The sequence below is a fragment of the Nyctereutes procyonoides genome, unplaced genomic scaffold, assembly GCF_905146905.1.
Source record: "Nyctereutes procyonoides isolate TBG_1078 unplaced genomic scaffold, NYPRO_anot_genome, whole genome shotgun sequence".
Taxonomy (NCBI): Eukaryota; Metazoa; Chordata; class Mammalia; order Carnivora; family Canidae; genus Nyctereutes; species Nyctereutes procyonoides.
In genome coordinates this window covers 9,816,259-9,835,363 of record NW_026575134.1, presented here as the reverse complement: position 1 = coordinate 9,835,363, position 19,105 = coordinate 9,816,259, and the positions used below count along the sequence as shown (strand labels likewise).

General features: G+C 47.9%; 1 protein-coding gene and 1 non-coding gene across 2 annotated transcripts in view; one reads left to right on the top strand and one right to left on the bottom strand.

Annotated features, from left to right (window-relative positions):
- The window catches only part of RALA (RAS like proto-oncogene A), a 72,995-nt gene extending 72,806 nt beyond the window's left edge, over positions 1-189 (top strand). Inside the window, exon 5 of the mRNA XM_055300831.1 lies at positions 4-189. Coding sequence (XP_055156806.1) covers positions 4-126 — 123 coding nt within the window. The 3' untranslated portion in view covers positions 127-189. The remainder of the gene's footprint in view (positions 1-3) is intronic.
- Positions 190-17,945: 17,756 nt separating this feature from the next.
- On the bottom strand, positions 17,946-18,049 carry LOC129494459 (U6 spliceosomal RNA). Its single transcript, XR_008661353.1, has one exon. It is a non-coding gene; the product is annotated as a U6 spliceosomal RNA (small nuclear RNA).
- Positions 18,050-19,105: the final 1,056 nt, after the last annotated feature.

Below are 19,105 nucleotides of genomic sequence, written 5' to 3'. Positions count from 1 at the left end.
TAGGTATTTTTTGATTTAATGAGAGAAATTCGAGCCAGAAAGATGGAAGACAGCAAAGAAAAGAATGGAAAAAAGAAGAGGAAAAGTTTAGCCAAGAGAATCAGAGAAAGATGTTGCATTTTATAATCAAAGCCCAAACTCCTTTCTTATCTTGACCATACTAATAAATATAATTTATAAGCATTGCCATCGAAGGCTCAATTGACTGAAATTACTTTAACAATTTGGAAATTGTTATGTATCACTAAAAGCATGAATTGGAACTGCACTGAAAGTCAAATTCACTTAAAAAAGAAATTAATGTGGCTTCACCAAGAAGCAAAGTTCAACTTCTTTCATAATTGCCTACATTTATTGCAGTCCCGAATGTAGCGTGTGGGCTTGTGTTTTGCGGGCAGTCTTTCTGGAACTGTTAGAGCTGAGACGGGGTGGGGGGAATGGGAGGAAAGGCTACTTCCTCTGGTTTATTATAAAGCTTAAATTTTATATCATTTTAAAATGTCTTGGTCTTCTACTGCCTTGAAAAATGACAATTGTGAACATGGTAGTTAAACTGTACCACTTTTTTTAACCATTGTTATGCAAAACATAGAAGAAAAGTTATTGGCATGATTGTTGCATATAGTTAAATTGAGAGTAATTCATCTGTGAACCTGCATTAATTACCTGGTGATTAACGTAGAAAGTGGTGTAAACTTGTACATGGAAATTTTTGAATATGCCTTAATTTAGAAACCGAAAAATACCCGGTGACATCATTCTGGGTGTGTCCTCACTGGTGCCGTGGGCCTGTCGCCGCGTGTGTCCTGGTGAGAGAATGCTTGCTTGGTATGAAGTACAACTTTTGTATAGAAGATTCTTGAAAAATAACCCGTCTGCTAGGAGTCTGTCCAAAATTTAAAATGTGTGCCATACTCTGGTTCTTGAAAGTAAGGTTCCAGAGCTCCTTGATTACTTTTAATTAACTGTAAGGTAGTGTGAAATGAAGGGCCAGCATCTACTTGTAAGATAATTTTAGACTGTGAGGACTCAGCACACTTCTGTTTCAGTGAGCCCGTTTTTCTTTAAGACGCCGGTCCCTGGAAATCCCTTCCCACAAGTGGTGAGCGTGTGTGAGGTCGTTGGTCTCTCCGGAACGGGGCACACGGAGAACGTCACTAGAGCTGAGGCCCTTTGCACTGGAACACTTGGGGAAAGCCTGGGTGCTTGCCACCTGGCCATTTCTCAGGGTGCGCTCAGGAGGCTGCAGTTGGGCTCGGGGAGTGCTCGGGAGTCTCTCTGGTCCGCGTTCATAATGAAGAACGCCAGAGCGCGGTTCCCTAAAGTTAACACCCGGCGGGCAGCCTGAGTGTAGTGCGGAAAGCACGTGTGGCACACGCAGGCCAGACGTTAGCTTGTGTCGCCATTGTGTGCTGTGCCCACTGGGAAAATTCTAGCATGCTATTCGGGGACGTAGTTTCAATGGGAAATACACCACTGTCAAGAGGTTTCTTTTCTTCTTCGGACTGGGACTAAGGCAGTTGATTCAACAAAGTTCGTCTTTCTTTTCGCTCAGTCCTAATTTCCACAAGTCAAAGGTGTGTTCAGGCATTCCAGGTAACAGGTGTGTACGTAAAGTTAACAAAAATAGGCTTTTTAGGAACTCTCAGCTCTTTAGATATTACATCTGACTTGTCATGTTAAATATTTGTCCTTAAAGGGTTTGAGATGTACATCTTTCATTTCGTATTTTTTCATAGGCTATGCCATGTGCAGAATTAAAGTTGCCGATGTAACACTGGCCCGGCGGGCCCAGCGATCTCCACGTGTACTCATTGCAGTCTTATTTAACCAGGGGTCCTAACCACTAACATTGTGACTTCGCTCTGAGACCTTTCCTCTCCTGGGTACTGAGGTGCTATGAAGCCAACTGACAAAGATGCATCACATGTCTTAGGCTGATGCCACTACCCGATTGGTTTATTTGCAATTTGAGCCATTTAAAGACCAATAAACTTCCTTTTTTAAAAATGCTTGTGGTGTTACTTGATGTTTATAATATATATAACACGCAGCGTTCAGCTTTATCAACCTGGGCACCCTGACCAGAGGTTTTAAAACCGCTAAATATCAGGGCTCCTGGTGGCTCAGTCAGTTATGCATCTGCCTTCGGCTCAGGGCATGATCTCGGGGTCCTGGGATCGAGCCCCGTATCCGGCTCCCCGCTCAGCAGGGAGTCTGCTTCTCCCTCTGCCTCTGCCTCTGCTTGTGCGCTTTCTCTGTCTCTGTCAAATAAATAAAATCTTTAAAAAACAAAACAAAACAAACACTAAATCTCGAGCTCTCAAGTTTAGGGTTTGCTTTTGTGTAACCCCAGATTTCCTAGACAGCAGCATCATTGGTCAGCGGCAGCCCAGGCTCAGAAGCAGGCAAATCCTATGTGCACAATTACGTGGGAGAAACCCTGGGTGGTCCCGAAGGTCACGGTGTGTGCTGTACTTTCAGAATACTCCCAGAGTCCCGAGTGGCTAGGTGATGGTTTTATATTCACCTTCTAATCAGAATGATCCTCACGTATCATTTAATTTCCAGATTGTGGCAGGAGTCCCCACCCTGCTGCCATTTCATCAAGCTTCAGATCATTCATTCTGTCTGGCGTCGCATGTCGGTGGGAAATGGTGTATTAACTGTCGGCCAGCCTGGGTTAGAACCGATCGGCCCCGTACTGACTCAGCACTGCCTTGCAAAATCCAGTTGATCTTAATTTCTTAATTCATAAGCACATGTAAGTTCTAACTGATGTAGTTTTAACCTCCCTCGCTGGACCCATTTTTTTTAAAGTATTTCTTTTGGGGGGGAGAGAGCACAAGCACACGAGTGGGATGGGGGGCAAAGGGAGAGAAGCAGACTCCCCGCTAAGCGTGGAGCCCAACGTGGGGCTCAATCTGACAACCCTAGATCATGGCCTGAGCCCAAACCAAGAAGAGTTGAACGCTTAGCGGACTGAGCCCCTGGGCCCACTTTTAACACCAGTATGGGGCATGATGCTAAATGTACACCAAATAAAGGTCAGGTTAAGTTCCAGTCCTAAATCAGAGCGTCATGTCTCAAAATTGTACGACAAGAAGGTAAAATGGATTTGGCAACCTTGCATCACTACCTGTAGAGTAAAAGCCTCAAAGCATTTACCAAAAGTGCCTGTGAGGTCGTCGAGGTCGTCGAGGTAATCCTTTTGATTGAATCCAGTGGTTGAAGCCTCCTTTAGCCGCTGACTTGGGAAGTCAGGGGCGGCAGCTAAATAGAGGGCTTCGTGCGTGCCTGTGCCTTTCCTACATAGTGTGTCCACCTCGTGGGCACCGGCGCTGCTGGGAACGCAGCAGGGGAGGGACAGACACCAGTGCCATTCCGGAGACCCATGCTGCAGAAGGTAGCTCTGTGCCCCTTGCGGAAGGAGGGGAAGTTAAAAAAAAGATGAGGGCTCCTTACTCTGGGCTACACCCCCTATTTCTTGATTGTCAACAGGTAAAAACAATCGCAACAATAAGGGGCACCTGGGCGGCTCTGTTGGTGGAGCATCTGGCTCTTGAGCATCCGACTCTTGACCAAAGCTCAGGTCTTGGTCTCAGGGTCGTGGGTTTGAGCCCCGCGTTGGGTATGGAGCCTGCTTAAAAAAAATAATGTCATGATAGCAAACCGCGCATCCTCTATGCCAGACACCGGCTATACGTATCTGAATTTCATATTCCTGCTATGAGGCCGGTGCCATCACTACCCCCTACTCTGCAGACGAAGGAACCGGCCAAAGAGCAGTGAGGTCACGTGTCGGGGCCCCAAAGCCCCAGGTGGCGGCCCTGGGCGCAGGGGGCGGAAGGGGGGCAGGGTGAGGAGCAGAGGGCAGGCTTGGCGGCCGCACGAAGGTGGGAGCCCCCCACCCCCACCCCCAGACTTCCCGGGCCGGGGCCACGCGTGCCGATTGACGACCGTCCTGGACGGGACAGCTCGGCTGCCTGTGAGCCGGCCGGGCGCTGGGGCGCAGCCTGGTTGCCAGAGACAGGCGCCCCTCGACCCTGGGGGCGGCCTCCCCGTGCGACTGCGAACCTCAGGAAGGAGCAGCGCCCCTCGGGGGGCGGGGGCTCGCGGCTGAGCGGCTGCCTTGGGCCCAGGCCGTGACCCCGGGTCCCGGGATCGAGTCCCGCGTCGGGCTCCCTGCGTGGAGCCTGCTGCTCCCTCTGCCTGTGTCTCTGCCCCCCTCTCTCTCTCTGGGTCTCTCATGAGTAAATACAATCTAAAAAAAAAAAAAAAAAAGCTCAAAAGCCCCAACAGAAGCGGCCGAGGTGTTCAGGTGCTCGCAAGCACCCAGCACCGACGCTCCCCCAGGCCGAGGAACACGAGTGGGGTGAACTGGAGGGGGGGGGGTGGGAGCCACCGCCTCCGGGGCGCCCGCCGAGCTCGCCCCTGGGGGGGTGCAGGACCCTGGCGCCCCGGGCGCGGTGGCTCGTCCGTGTCCTTTCCGGGTCCTGCGGCGCCGCCGCCCGGGGCCGGAGCCCGCGCTCGGTGGGTTTCACCCGCCGGGACCCGCAGCGACTTGCGCGTCCGACCCCGCCGAGGCCCCGGGTCACGGCTCGGGCACTGCGCCCCTTTCCGGGCGCCGCCGGGGGTGCTCCCGGGGGAAACGCGGGCGCGGGCGGGTCCCCGGGTCCCCAGGTCCCCGGGCCGCCTGCCCCGCCGGTGGGTGAGCGCCGGGGCCGCACGCGGGGCACGACGCATTCTTTATTTTATATATTTTTTAAGATTTTATTTATTTATTCATGGAGACCGGGGGGGGGGGGCAGAGACCCAGCGGAGGGAGCAGCAGGCTCCTGCAGGGCGCCCGCCGCGGGACTCGATCCCGGGACCCAGGGTCACGCCCCGGGCCGAAGGCGGCGCCGACCCGCTGCCCAGGATGGACCTCTCGACGCGGAGGAAGGTCCTCGCCGGCCCGGGCCACGTCCTGTTCGGCCCGGATCGAGGCGGACAAACACCCCCGCCCCGCCCCCCCCCCCCCCCCCCGGCCGTGTGCCTCGTCCGCGTCGGGGACCGAGGAGCCGGGGGGCCTGCGGGAGGGCGGGGTTCGGGGAGCCCCGGGCGGCAGCCCCGGAAGCCGGGCGCCGGGAGGGGCCTCCGAGGGGGAGCCGCAGGGGCTGGGAAGGGGGCGGCCGAGGTCGCGGGGAGCAGCCGAGGTCACGGGGGGCGGCCGAGGTCACGGGGGAGCAGCCGAGGTCGCGGCGGAGCAGCCGAGGTCACGGGGGGCAGCCGAGGTCACGGGGGGCGGCCGAGGTCACGGGGGGCGGCCGAGGTCGCAGGGGGCAGCCGAGGTCACAGGGGGCGGCCGAGGTCACGCGGGGGGCGGCCGAGGTCACGGGGGAGCAGCCGAGGTCGCGGGGGGAGGGGGGGGCGGCGGGACCAGAGCAGCTGCCGCGGGTGGGCCCGACCCGGGCCCACCTCGAGGGTCAGGAATTCCTCCCCGCGAGGTCGGAGGGTCCCGGGGGAAGGACAGGTCACAGGGCTGCTGGTTCCTCGGCCCCCGGAGCACCGCGGGGGGCAAAGGCCGGGGTCCTTGGCAGGGGCCTGCGCGGTCCCTGGGCCCCAGGAGCGCCCTCCGGCCGGGCCGAGCCCCCCCTTCCTCCTTGACTGAGCCTGGGGCCGTCCAAACATTCCACATTTTGACGTCTGGTTTGCAGGAAGCTACAGCTGGGCACAGCTGAAGAGTCTCATTCCCAAAGAATTTTTTTTTTTTAAGTTTTTATTTTTTAAGTAATCTCTACACCCATCACAGGGCTCAAGCTTAAAACCCGGAGATCAAGAGTCGCACAGTCCCCCGACGCAGCCCGCCAGGCACCACTGCCCCCCCAAGAATTTTTGTAAAGCAATCCGAGGAACCAGCTCCAAGAGTCTGTGGGGTTGAATGAGCCGGCCCCACTTCATAGACTGAGTCAGGTGGCCTTTTGGGAAGTGGGGGGGGGGGGGGGCTGGCTCATCGACTCAGACACCAAAATAGAATGACCTGCCTCCACCTTGATCCTCCATCGGGGGTCGCCTTGCAGTCACAAAGGCAGTCTTTGGAGGGGCCCACGCATGAGGGAGGGGGTGGAGTGGGCACATGCCCCGCTGTACCCACATCACACCTTGCCTCTGGCTGCTCTGGCCGCCGGCCTACAGCACGCCTGAAGTTCCAGAAGGAAAGTGCCGGGCCTCTCAGTACACAAACAGATCAGCTAAGTAAATTGTGAAACCGGAGTCATAGTTGTTTATTCTGAAACTGAGGTCAACACTCAGGGGCTGTTTCCAGCGCAGGACCTGGGAAGGCCAGCTCAGCTCGAACGGAGGTGGAAACACGACTAGAGCAACTGCTTGGGTGTTTTTGCTCCCCTGCTGGGAGAGGCCTCAGCTGGGTCATGGTCCTGAAGCCAAAGATAAAAGTTTCCAGGAAAGAAGGCACAAGGAGCCTTCTGAGGTCATCGGCCACGTGGGCCTTGGAGGGCCATCCTGTGATGGTCAAGGGCTGCACGTCCCAGCAGCAGAGGAGCACACTGTGCTTCTAGAGTGGAAACTGAAAGCCAGGAAGCAGGTCCCTTTTGTTGCAAAACAGGCTGTTTGCTCATCCATCCATCCTTCCATCCGTCCATCCTTCCATCCATCCATCCATCAAACATGATTCTTCATTCTTCCCCATCCTTACCCTTCCTTTCTCATCCAAGCTGGATGATTTGACCTAAGCTATCCCAACAGCCTCCTAACACTGTTCCCACCCCTGTTCCCCTGCTACCCCCACCCAGTCCTTCCTGGATACAATAATCAGAGCAGAGGTCAGATCCCATCAGGTCCTCCCTTCACTTAAACCATCTCATTGACTTCAAGTCTTTTATAAACATAGAATTCCAAAAAAAGATGTAGCAGGCTGGAAAACACCCCTCCCAAGATGTCCACGTCCTCACCCGCAGAACCTGTGAATACGTCACTACTTTACCTGGCAAAGCAGACTTGGCAGATGTGATTAAGTAAAGGCTCTCGAGACGGGGCATCATCCTGGATTATCTCAGTGGACCCAGTGTTACCACAAGGGTCCTTATAAGCTGGAGGCAGAAAAGTCAAAGTTAAAGTGAGAAAACGAGTAGGACAATAGAAGCTGAGAGCCAAGGGCCCTGGCCCATGGACATGAGCCACCCTGGATGATAAATTTAATGAGTTGGCAACAGTTGCTTTTCCTTATCATCTTGCCCACCCGCACCCCCCAGGGCAGCAGAGGGCCTGGTACAGATAAATGCTCAGCAAGCATTTGTCGGGGCGGATGCGGTTGGTGCAGAGAGGAAACAGCCACGAGGATCCCTCAGACTGGAGAGGAGACAAGTTCTATGGACGAAGTCAAACAACGTGGGAAGCGCTATGGAAGTGTGAAAAAGTCTGGTGAGAAGAAAAAGTGGAGTGTCCCTAAGTCACTCCAATCCTGGGGCAGCGTTGTCTACTTAGCCTTTTCTTACGGAAAACCTGAGTCATTTGTAAGAGCAGAGAGAAAAGGCTGATAGACACCCACCCACACCCTGTCATCTTCCATCCAGGTGCAATAAGTAGCAACATTTTACCAACTGCTTTTCATCTTTTTTCCCAACTACACTTTCTTTTCTGGACTATTTTTCTCTAAGATTTTATTTATTTATTCAGGAGAGACACAGGCAGAGGGAGAAGCAGGCTCCATGCAGGGAGCCCAATGCGGAACTCGATCCCAGGACCCCGGGATCTCGTCCTGAGCCGAAGGTGGCAGATGCTCAACCAGTGAGCTTCCCAGGTGCCCTGTTTTTCTGGGCTATTTTAAAGTAACCCCAAGAGATTATATCTCTTTACCCAAAAGTACTTCTGTTTCTGAATATTTTCACTTTTTAAAAAAAGAGTTATCCATTTATATTTTATTTATGTTTTTAAGTAATCTCTGCACCCAACATGGCTCAAACTCATGGCCCTGAGATCAAGGCTCATATGTTCCACCGAATGAGCTAGCCGGGCACCCCCATCATTTCTGAATATTTTAGAACAAGTTCCAGCTATTATATCATTTTACCTATAAACACTTCAGCATGCACCTTCAGTAGGTAATTTTTGTTCATAAAACATGATATCACACCTGACAAAATTAATAATGATTCCTTAATACTGTCTAATACCCATACCCAGTCTATATTCAAATATTGGCTGTTTCCTCCCCCCCAAAAGTCTCTTTTTGGTTTGTTTCCATTGGGATCCAAGTACAGTCCACACATTGTATTTTATTGCACGTTCAAGTCTTTTCTTTTACAAATTTTTATGTTACAATAATTTTAGATTTACAGGCCTGTTGCCAAGATCTGACATCCTGTTTTTCATTCTCTCAGCCTTTCCTGATGCTAACATCACCAGGGCACGCTGGTCACAGCGAATAAATTGACACTGGTGCACAACAGTTAAACTGCAGACTTCGTGGGGTCGCACCAGTGTTCTCACTTCTCCTATTTCATGTTCTAATCCAGAATCCGCACTGAACTTAGTCCTCATGTCTCCTCTGTCTCCTCTGCTCAATGACAATTCCTCGTAGAGAGGAGCTGGAAGTGTGTGGGCGCAGGCCCCGTGGCACAGAAGGCCCAGTGAGAGCTGCCCCCTTATCCTCGGCGGCAGCGTTTCTGAACCCCACCCCTCTCCCCCACCCTCTGACTGCCTTCTTCACTGCAGCTGGTAGGCAGTTGGCCTACAAAATAGTGTGCCTTACATTCAGAAGATGTGGTTTTCTTGGTTGTTGGCCAAGGTGTGGGGAAAATGCACATCTTGGAGGGTGATTTGGCAGGATCTATGAAAATACAAAAAGCACGGGGCACCTGGGTGGCTCAGTCGGCTAAGCATCCGGACTCTTGATTTCAGCTTAGGTCATGATCTCAGGGTTGCGGGATCCAGCCCCACGTTGGCTCCATGCTCAGCGCAGAGTCTACTTGAGACTCTCTCCTTCTCCTTCTGCCCCATCTCTTTCTCTCTGTCCCTTCCTCTCTAAAATAAATAAATAAAATCCTTAAAAAAATATATATATATATATACACTACATATAAAGATAGAGCACATACCTTAATGTTCACATCATTCCCTTTCTCTATATCTTGCTAAAAAACACTCCCACGTGTGCCCAGAGGCCTGTATGAGGTGGTTCACTGCAGCACTGTTTGCTGGAGAGGCACTGGGAACCACTTGGAAGTCGAGGAGCAGAGTTGTGGCTAAACATAACATAGTCCTACAACGCAAGGCTTTTACAATAGTGTGAAGGAACAGACTGGAGATATGTATCAACACTAAGAAAGTCTCTAAAATATCCTTAATTCAAAAATGCATCTGTTGCACTTGCACTGTGATACAAACAGTACAACCTTTTTGTCAAACTGAGATACAAAACAGCACCATATACATTCTGTGAGTTTGTGTATCTTGAGAAAAGTATTTTTAAAAAACCTAGATGCGATATGCCTCAAATCCATAATAATGGTCATCCCTGGGAGGATGGCGGAAAAGGAAAGGATTTGGGGGTTTAAACTTTATCAAACCTGTTTTACTATTTTTAAACAAAGAACGCATTCATGGGGGGCACCAGGGTGGCTCATTTGGTTGAGTGTCTGACTCTTGATCTCAGCTCAGGTCTTGATCTCAGGATCATGAGTTCAAACTCCGTGTTGAGCATGGAGCCTACTTAAAAAAAAAAAAAAAGAATGCATTCATGTACTACTTACATGGTTGAAACTAATTTTTTAAAGTATATGATTGCACATATCCAACAAAGGCCCTATGTCAAGAATATGTAAGGAACTCTCAAAACTCAACAGTTACAAACAAACTCCAATTAAGAAACAGAGAAAAAGGGGATCCCTGGGTGGCGCAGCGGTTTGGCGCCTGCCTTTGGCCCGGGGCGCGATCCTGGAGACCCGGGATCAAATCCCACGTCGGGCTCCGGGTGCATGTCCCTCTGCCTATGTCTCCCTCTGCCTATGTCTCTGCCTCTCTCTCTCTCTCTGTGACTATCATAAATAAATAAAAATTTAAAAAAAAAGAAACAGAGAAAAGGCAAAAACAGGTATTACACTAACTGCCAAATGAACACATGAAAAGATGTTCAGCACCATTAGCCATTAGAAAAATGCAAATTAAAGGCACTGTCAAGATAATGAACAGACAAGTCGCAGACTGGGAGAAATATTTGCAAAAGACACATCTGTTAAAAGACTATTATCCAGAACTACTCAAAGAACACTTAAAATTTAACAATAAGCAAACAACTCAATTTAAAAATGGGCCAAAGACCTTAACAGATACATGCAAATGGCAAATAAGCATATGAAAAGATGCCGCACATCATAAGTCATCAAGGAAATTAAAATGAGATCCCACTACCCACCTATTAGAATGGCCAAGACCCAAAACACTGCCCATATTAAATGCTGCTGAGGATGTGGAGCAAAAAGAATCCTCGTTTGTTGCTGGTGGGAGTGCAAAATGGAACAGCTGTTTTGCAAGGCAATTTGGTGGTTCTTAGAAAACTAGGTATCCTCTTGCCATACAATCCAACATCGTGTTCCTTGGTATTTACCCAGAGAAGTTGAAAACTTACATCTACACAAAACCTGGACTTGGATGTTTATAGCAGCTTTATTTTTAATTGCCAAAACTTGGAAGCAGCCTTGATGTCCTTTGGTAGGGGGATGGATAAATAAATTGTGATCCATCCAATAATGGAATATTGTTCGGCTCTAAAGAGCTAAATGCATGCCACTAACTGAGGGAAGCCAGCCTGAAAAGACTACATATTACATAATTCCAACTAAATGACATTCCGGAAAAGGCAAGATTATGGGAATAGTTAAGACCAATGGTTGCCAGGGTTTCAAGAGGAGGGATGAATGAACATGCAGAGCACAGAGGATTTTTAGGGCAGTGAAAAGATTCTGTGTGATGCCATAATGATGGATTCATGTCCTTATACATCTGTTAAAACCCATGGAAGGTACAACACCAAGGGTGAACCCTAATGTAAACTGTGGATTCTGGGTGCTAATGATGCACCAGTGTAGCTTCACCCATTGTAGTAAATGCACCACTCTTGTGGGGAATGTTGAAAATGAAGGAGCCTATGTGTATAGGGGCAGAGGGTATATGTCTCTTAATTTTAGTGTGAACCCGAAACTGCTCTAAAAAATAAAGTCTATTTTAAAAACGCGGAGGGACGCTTGGGTGGTGAAGTCAGTTAAGCCTCCAACTCTTGATTCCAGCTTAGCTGGTGATCTCAGGGTCAGGAGATCGAGCCCCGTGTCCAGCTCCATGGTCAGCACCGAGTGTGCTTGAGATTCTCTCTGTCTCTCCCTCTGCTCTCACTCCACTGCTCGTGCGCATGCTCTCTCTCTCTCTCTCATTCTAAAATAAATAAATAAATAAAAATGCGTGAGAAGAAACCTTTTTATCTGCAGACGACATTTTGTATATAAAAAATCCTAAGGAATCCACTGAAAATGATTACAACCGATAGGTTCAGCAAGGTTAGGGAGTACAACATCAATATACAAAAATCAGTTGTATTTCTATATACTAGCAATGAATAACCTGAAACTGGAATTAAGAAAAAAAATTCCAAGAAAAAAAAAAGCATTCCATTTACAATAGTGTCAAAAGAGTAAAACACTTAGGAAAAATTTAACAAAAGCCATATAACATGTATGGTCTGAAAAATTAAAAAAAATTGTTGAAAGAAATTAAATATGACCTAAATAAATGGAAAGACACCCTGTGCTCATGGTGTGGAAGACTTAATATTGCTAAGACGGCCATACTTTCTAGAATGATCTACATAGTTGATGTAATCCTTATCAAAATTCCTACTGATTTTTTTTTTGCAGGAACTGACTGATTCTTCATATGTAAAGTCAAGAAATGCAGAATAGCCAAAACACTGTTGTCAAAGAACAGTCCTGATTTTAAAATGTACTACAAAGCTGGTGCAGTCCAGACTGTGTAGTGTTGTCATAAGAATAGACAAACAGATTGATGGAATAGAATCAAGAGTCCAGAAACAAACCTTTATTTACACTTACCGTCAATCTATCTTGGAAAAGGGTGCTAAGACAATTCAATGGGAAAGAATGGTCGTTCAATAAAATGGTGCTGGGACAACTGGGTATCCATGTACAAAAGAAATTAGACTTCTTATTCATACCATACACAAACTTTAACTCAAAATGGATCAAATGACGTAGCTACACCTACAAATCTCTTTTCTAGAAGAGTCCTTCTTTTCTAGAAGAAAATACAGAGACAAACCTTCATAGCCTTAGATTAGGCAAAGGCTTCTGGGCTATAAGACAAAAAAAAAAAAAAAAACATAAGAAAAATGTATAGATAAATTGGATTTCCTCAAAATTAAAATCTTTTGTGCTTCAAAGAATACCATCAAGAAAGCATAAAGAATGGAAGAAAACATTCACAAGTCATAAATCTAAGGGACATGTATCTAGATTATATGAGAACAGTCACAATAAAAAGACATAATCCAATTTAAAAACGGACAAAGGATGCAAGTAGACATTTTTTCCAAAGATTTGCAAAGGCCATCAAGCACAGGAAAAGATGCCCAATGTCTCTAGTCATTAGAGAAATTCAAATCAAAACCACAGTGAGGGGCACTGTGCCCGCACAGTCGGTAGGAGTGTGTGATTCTTGATCTCGGGGTTGTGAGTTCGAGCCCCATGTTGGGTGTAGAGATTATTTAAAGTCAAGTCTTTCATTTTATTTTTTAAAAAGATTTTAATTATTTTTTTAAACCAAGAATTTTTTAATTTTTTTTTATTTATTTACGATAGTCATACAGAGAGAAAGAGAGGCAGAGACACAGGCAGAGGGAGAAGCAGGCTCCATGCACCGGGAGCCTGACGTGGGATTCGATCCCGGGTCTCCAGGATCACGCCCTGGGCCAAAGGCAGGCGCCAAACCGCTGCGCCACCCAGGGATCCCAGATTTTAATTATTTATTTTAGAGAGAGAGAGCAAGAGCAAGGGGAGGGACAGAGGGAGAGGACAAGCAGGCTCCCCGCAGAGCAAGAAGCCCAACATGAGCACTCTGGGATCATGGCCTGAGCTAAAGTCAGACACTTAACCAACTGAGCAACCCAGGCGCCCCCAAAACAAAATCTTTTTTGAAGAAGTCCACAGTGAGGTCCAACTCGTCACCCACCCGGATGGCTAGAAGCAAAGAGACAGACAATAGCAAGTGTTGGTGAGGATTTGGAGAAATCAGAACCCTCATCCACTGCTGGTGAGAACGGAAAATAGCACAGCTGCTTAGGAAAACAGTTTGGCAATGTTACAGGATTCCTTCTCCTTCAGTGCCAGGGCTTCCTGGTCACAGGAAGAGTGAAGAGGCCGACCAGATGAAGATTGGTGGGCAGCAAAGCAAAGTTTATTGAGCGATAGTACAAAGCTCCCAAAGAGGGAGGAGACCCAAGAGGGTTGTCCCCAGAGTTCCTAAGTCTAGGGGCTTTTATGGGCTTGGGAGCAGGCTGGTTTAATCTCATCAACCCTCCCCAAGCATGTCACCCCATCAGGTTTTGTCATCTACCTATCATGTGAGCAAAAGTGGATGGCTCCTGCCAGGGTGAAGTAAAACCCTTTTAAGGGTGGCTTCCTCTCGGGGTGCCTGGCGGCCCCTTGTCCCTGCCTGCCTTTCTTCCAGCTATCCTTCATTAGCAGTATCTGAAACGGTTAAACATAGAGTTATGGTATAATCTGGCAATTCCATTCCTGGGTATATACCTAAAAAAAAAATAGAAACCTACATCCACACAAAAACTTGTATGTAAATGTTCATAGTAACACTATTCACAATAGCCCAAAGAGGAAATAGTTAATTCATAATTGTCAATCAGTTCGATCCATAAAATAGCCAATCCGTTCAATCAATTCATCAGAGCCAAAAGTGGAAACAACCGATAAATGGATGGATGAACGTTGATGACATCATTCTCGGTGAAAAAAGCCAGGTACAAAGGACTACAAATATATGATTATAAATATATGATTTATATATTTATTTATTATTTATATATATTTATAAATACAATTTATGTATGTATATTTATATATTCCATTTGAATGCAATGTCCAGAACAGGCAAATCCATACAGACAAAAAGCAGATTAGTGGTTGCCTGGGGCTGAGGCTTTGGGAGAAATAAAGACCAACTGCTGATTGGTGGGAAGTTTCCTTTCAGGGTGATGTAAGGGCTCTAACTTGACGATGGTGATGGTTGCAGAACTCTTAGTATCTTCAGAGCCACCGAACTGTACACTTTAAATGAGTGGTTTGTGAATTATATATCACCCACACTGTTACAGTTAAAATAAAGACTGTGTACTGTACGAGTCCATTTATAGAACATTCCCCGTCTAGAAATGGGTGGGTGTGAACACAAAGAGGTAGCGGGAGGGAGTTCTTTTTTAGTGATGAAACAGATCTATATCTCAAATACAGGAATTTCTATACAGGATCTATACAAGCTGCAAACACAAGTGAATGCAGGGTGTTTTTTTTTTTTTTTAATTTAAAAAGTGATGAAAAGTGAGTAAGGCCTATAGAACAGTAATGGGCAATGCCAATCCCCTGGCTTTGAAACTGTGTCACAGTTTCAAATAAGATGTCATGGTGGTGGTGGGGGGGGTGAGGTGAAGGGCACACAGGACTCTCTGTACTAATTGTGCCGTGTCCTGCGAGCCTATAATTATGTTGAGGTAAGAATTTTAAAATAAAATAGAATTTTCCGAAATTGGAATGCTCTCTCCTGAGAAATGATGATTTCTCCATTGCTAGAGTTGGAAAAAAGGTTGTGTGACTCTGTACCAGGCTGGTAAGAAATATCGTTAGTTCGTCCGAGGGCTGGCGATCAGAAAGGCTTTTCTAGAGCAAAGTTTGGATCTGTCTCTACAAGCCAAGGGACCCGGCCTGGATTTCAAGGCCTGCACGCGTGACCTGGAATGTGGAATTCTCCCAGAAGTTCCTGGAAGGGCCAGCTGCCCTCAGTGCTCCAAGTGTCCCAAAGCTCGCTGTCTCCCAAGGCGGACACAAGCCCCCAGGTCAGCTCTCTCTGAGCAAACCCAGCCCCAACCTCAGCTCTTACGTAATGAAGCTGGGGGTAGACAGGGAGCCGGGGAGAGGCTCTTTCCAGAAACATCTCTGATAAGACACAGAGCAACTTCCAGCTCCAGGAGCCATTTGAAGATAGTGGCCAAGTTTTACTCACTTTTTAAATTTTACCCCATTAAAAATAAAATAAAAATAAAAATAAAAAAAATAAATAAATAAATAAATAAATAAATAAATAAATAAATAAATAAATTCACCCCATTGCCTTATCCAGAACAAGAGAAATGGCTTCTGGAAGAAGACCTCTTAATTTTACTCTCAGACCCCAGTGGGTCTCAACTCTGGCTACACATTCCAGCTTTTAAAACATTTGCTATTTCCAGTTCCACACTAGAGCAGTTCAAAGTAGATTTTGTTCTTGTTTTTCTTGCTTTCCTATTTCCCGGCATCCTCAATGTCATTCTGGCATCACTCACCCCCAGTGGTGAGCATCTGAAGGATGCTTCCCACAATGACAAAAGTCAGCAGCTATCAATCCCCAGGAGGATTTGGTTAAATGTGATTGATGTCAACTCAGTAACCAGTTTTGGGCTTACCTAAGCTTCCATCAATTTATTCCATCTATTTTACTTTTTTAAGATTTATTTGAAAGAGAAAGAGAGCCATGGGTTTCAGGTAGAGCATGAGTTAGCGGTCTCGTCTGTTTCTGATTTCAGTGGTTGGGGTCTATAGGGGAGCAAGGGGGCTTGCCCGCACGTGTCCCTATGTCTCATCGCACCTTCTTGAGGCGCCGAAGATGTTTTGCAATGACCCGAACATTCCGATCGCCAGCTCAGGAAAGCCGCAGTAGCAACAGAATGCCTGGAAGACCAAACCCCACACGTCCCCTGCCCTGCCCTCGATCACATGCTGAACACATACCCCCCACCCTCACCTGGGACCCCTTGCTCTCTGCCCTCTCTGTCGCACCTGTCCCAGATACCAGCACCCCAAATAGGTCTCTCCTTCTCTTTTCCAAACCTTTGTCTCTTGAGTTATTGGCTTCTCTTGCAACAAGCTTATCTGAGTTTGGTCAGCCACAGTGTTGGCAAACCCAGCCAGGAGCTATGCTTGGATCTGTCCAGCTCCCAGGATTCCCCAGGATGGGGCAGTTCGCCTTGGCAGTGCCAGGGCTCACCCGCTCACGTCCTGAGTTAGTGCCCCTTATAGACCGTTGGGTAACAGAGACACACGGAAAGCATAAACCCCAAAGAGCAAAAGTTGTACAGTGAACAGGAAATCTACTTCCCACCTTGGATCCCCAGAGGCCACCCTTGGTCCCAGCTTATGTTCCCTCCTGGACAACACACGCCTATATTCCTAGTGGAGATGCATTTTTAGAAGACAGAACTCTCGTGTGCTTTGGTGTGTTGTGTATGGTTCTGGAAAGGAAGATAAATTTAGGATATACTGCACTTTGTCTACTGCACAGTGTGTATTTGCATAGCAAAAGCTCCGTTTCTCAAACTTATTTGAACCCAGAACTGCTCTTTTGGGGGAGATTCCTTTTATTTTTTTTACCTTATTTTTTATTTTTATAAATTTATTTTTTATTGGTGTTCAGAGATTCCTTTTTTAAAATAATTTTTTTTATTCACTTGAGAGAGAGAGTGCACATGTATGAGTGAGAGCACGAGCAGGGGGGAGGAGCAGAGGCCCAGAGAGTAGGGAGCCCAACACAGGACTCTGGGATCATGACCCGAAGGCAGATGCTTAACCGACTGAGCCACCCAGGCGCCCTTGAGGAGGACCCGTAAAGGCATCTTCTAGTACTGGCAGTTTCTGATGCCGCATTTAGGCGATGGCTCATTCCAGCAGGGTCATAGTTGATAAATTAGCCAGCGTGTCCTCATTCCTGGCCATTCCTAGGCCGTCGTGACCTTTCCCCTACGAGAGCATAAGCTGTAGCCTCCTGGGCTCAGAACCCCAGAGAAAGGAGGAGGCCAGCAGCAACACAAAAATATCCATCCTGGATTTCTGGCTCGCAGATTACATCTTGGAGGCAACTGGATGAGAGATAAAGGTTTTGAGTTTCAAAAGCCAAAGCCCCAAGGGACTCAGGGCAGGCAGCTTATGGCAGAAACCAGAGATTTGGGTGAATGCAAGGGAGTAATTTCTTCCCTGCCCCGGGAGACCCTCTGCATTGAGGAAGGGATCAAAAAGAAGCACAGAGGGAGACGGGGCATGGCTGAGTGGCCCCGAGAAGGGGAGTGGTACGGGCTGGACTCCCCACGTAAGTGTGGAAATCTAGAAGCGAAAGGACCCAGGCTCATCTCCCCCTTGGGAACTCTGAGGGGAACCCAAACCCCACGGCCAAGCTCCAAGTCCAGGATGGCACAAAATGTATTCCCTGGAACAGGATTCTGCTGCAATGGGTTTCTCCCCAGTAAGGGATTTACATGCTTCAAAAAAAATTCTTTTTAATTTAATTCCCATGTAGTTAACATACAGTGTTCCGTTAGTTTCAGGTGTACAACATAGTAATCCAGCATTTCCCTGCATCGCCCGGTGTTCCCCACTGACTAGTGCACCCCTTAGGCCCCTTCCCCTGGGACCCCACACCCCCACCCATCTCCCCTTAGGGAACCATGAGTCTTTTCTCTAGAGTTAAGAGTCTTTTTTTGGGTTTGTCTCTCTGTTGGTATTTTTTCCCCCTTTGCTCATTTGTTTTGCTTCTTAAGTCCCACATATGAGTGAAATCATACAGTATTTGTCTTTCTTTGACTGGCATATTTCACTTAGCATGAAACTCTCTAGGTCCATCCATAAAATATGGAACCCCACAAATTTGCACGTCATCCTGGCTCAGGGTCCGTGCTAATCTTCTCTGCATCATTCCCAATATAGTTCTAACTTTTAGTGTAGCAAAGCAAAGCCTGAAATTTATTTCCCCTTAAAAGTAAAAGTCCAGGTTGGCTGTCCAGGGCTGGAAGCGTACTCCACGCCATGTAGCACCCAGGCTCCCCTATGTTGCTGCTTCGTCTCCCGTGGCCTCGACATCAGAGTCCAAGTGCTGGGTAGCAGGATGGAGGAAGAGACAGTGACAAAGCAAAGGGAACCCACAGGCTGTCTCCTAAGAAAGGTCTCTGGAAGCACCTGCATATCTCCAGCACGGCCACTCAACAGGACGTAAGTCACCTGGTATTATGGGTTGGATCGTATCCCTCAAAAGGATACACTGAAGTCCTAATCCCCACACCTGTGAGTATGACCTCATTTGGAAATAAGATCTTTGCAGATGTAATCAGGTTAAGATGAGGTCATTAAGGGTGGGCCCTAACCCCATGTGATCGATGGCCCTGTAAGAAGAGAGACACAGACAGTGGGAGACACGTAGGGAGAAGACAGCATGTGATGCTGGAGGCAGATTTTCGCCCCCAAGCCGAGGAACTCATGGAATGCCAGCAAGCATCAGAAGCTGGATGAGGCAAGAAAGGATTCCTCTCCTAGCGCCTCCAGAGAGAGGATGGGGTCCTGCAACACCTTGATTTCGGACCTCTAGCCTCCAGAACTCTAACACAATAAATCTGGTCGTTTCAAGCAACCCAGCCTGTGGGACAAAGTGGACAATAGGGAGGCCACGGTGGCTTTCGAGGGGGAAAATGATGTGAGGAGGGTGGTTCTACAGAGACCGTCTCCCCCCTGTGCCATTACAATACTTAGCGGCTGGTGTAGAAGCCAGTGGGGGCCAGATCTTGAAGCACCCTGAATGGCAGGCTCCCGAGTCCTCCGAGGGTGGGAAATACCCACAGTGAGATGCCCTCACCATCAGCAGATCTTTCTAGGCTCCTTCTGCTTGTGTATTACACAAATGAGCCAAAGACGGCCTCCACATGTCAGTCCCTAGGCTGCTGTTCCTCGGCTGTGGGCTGAGACCCATCAGCTCCAAAGCCCACCCCATCCCTGGGGCAAAACTCAAATTTTTT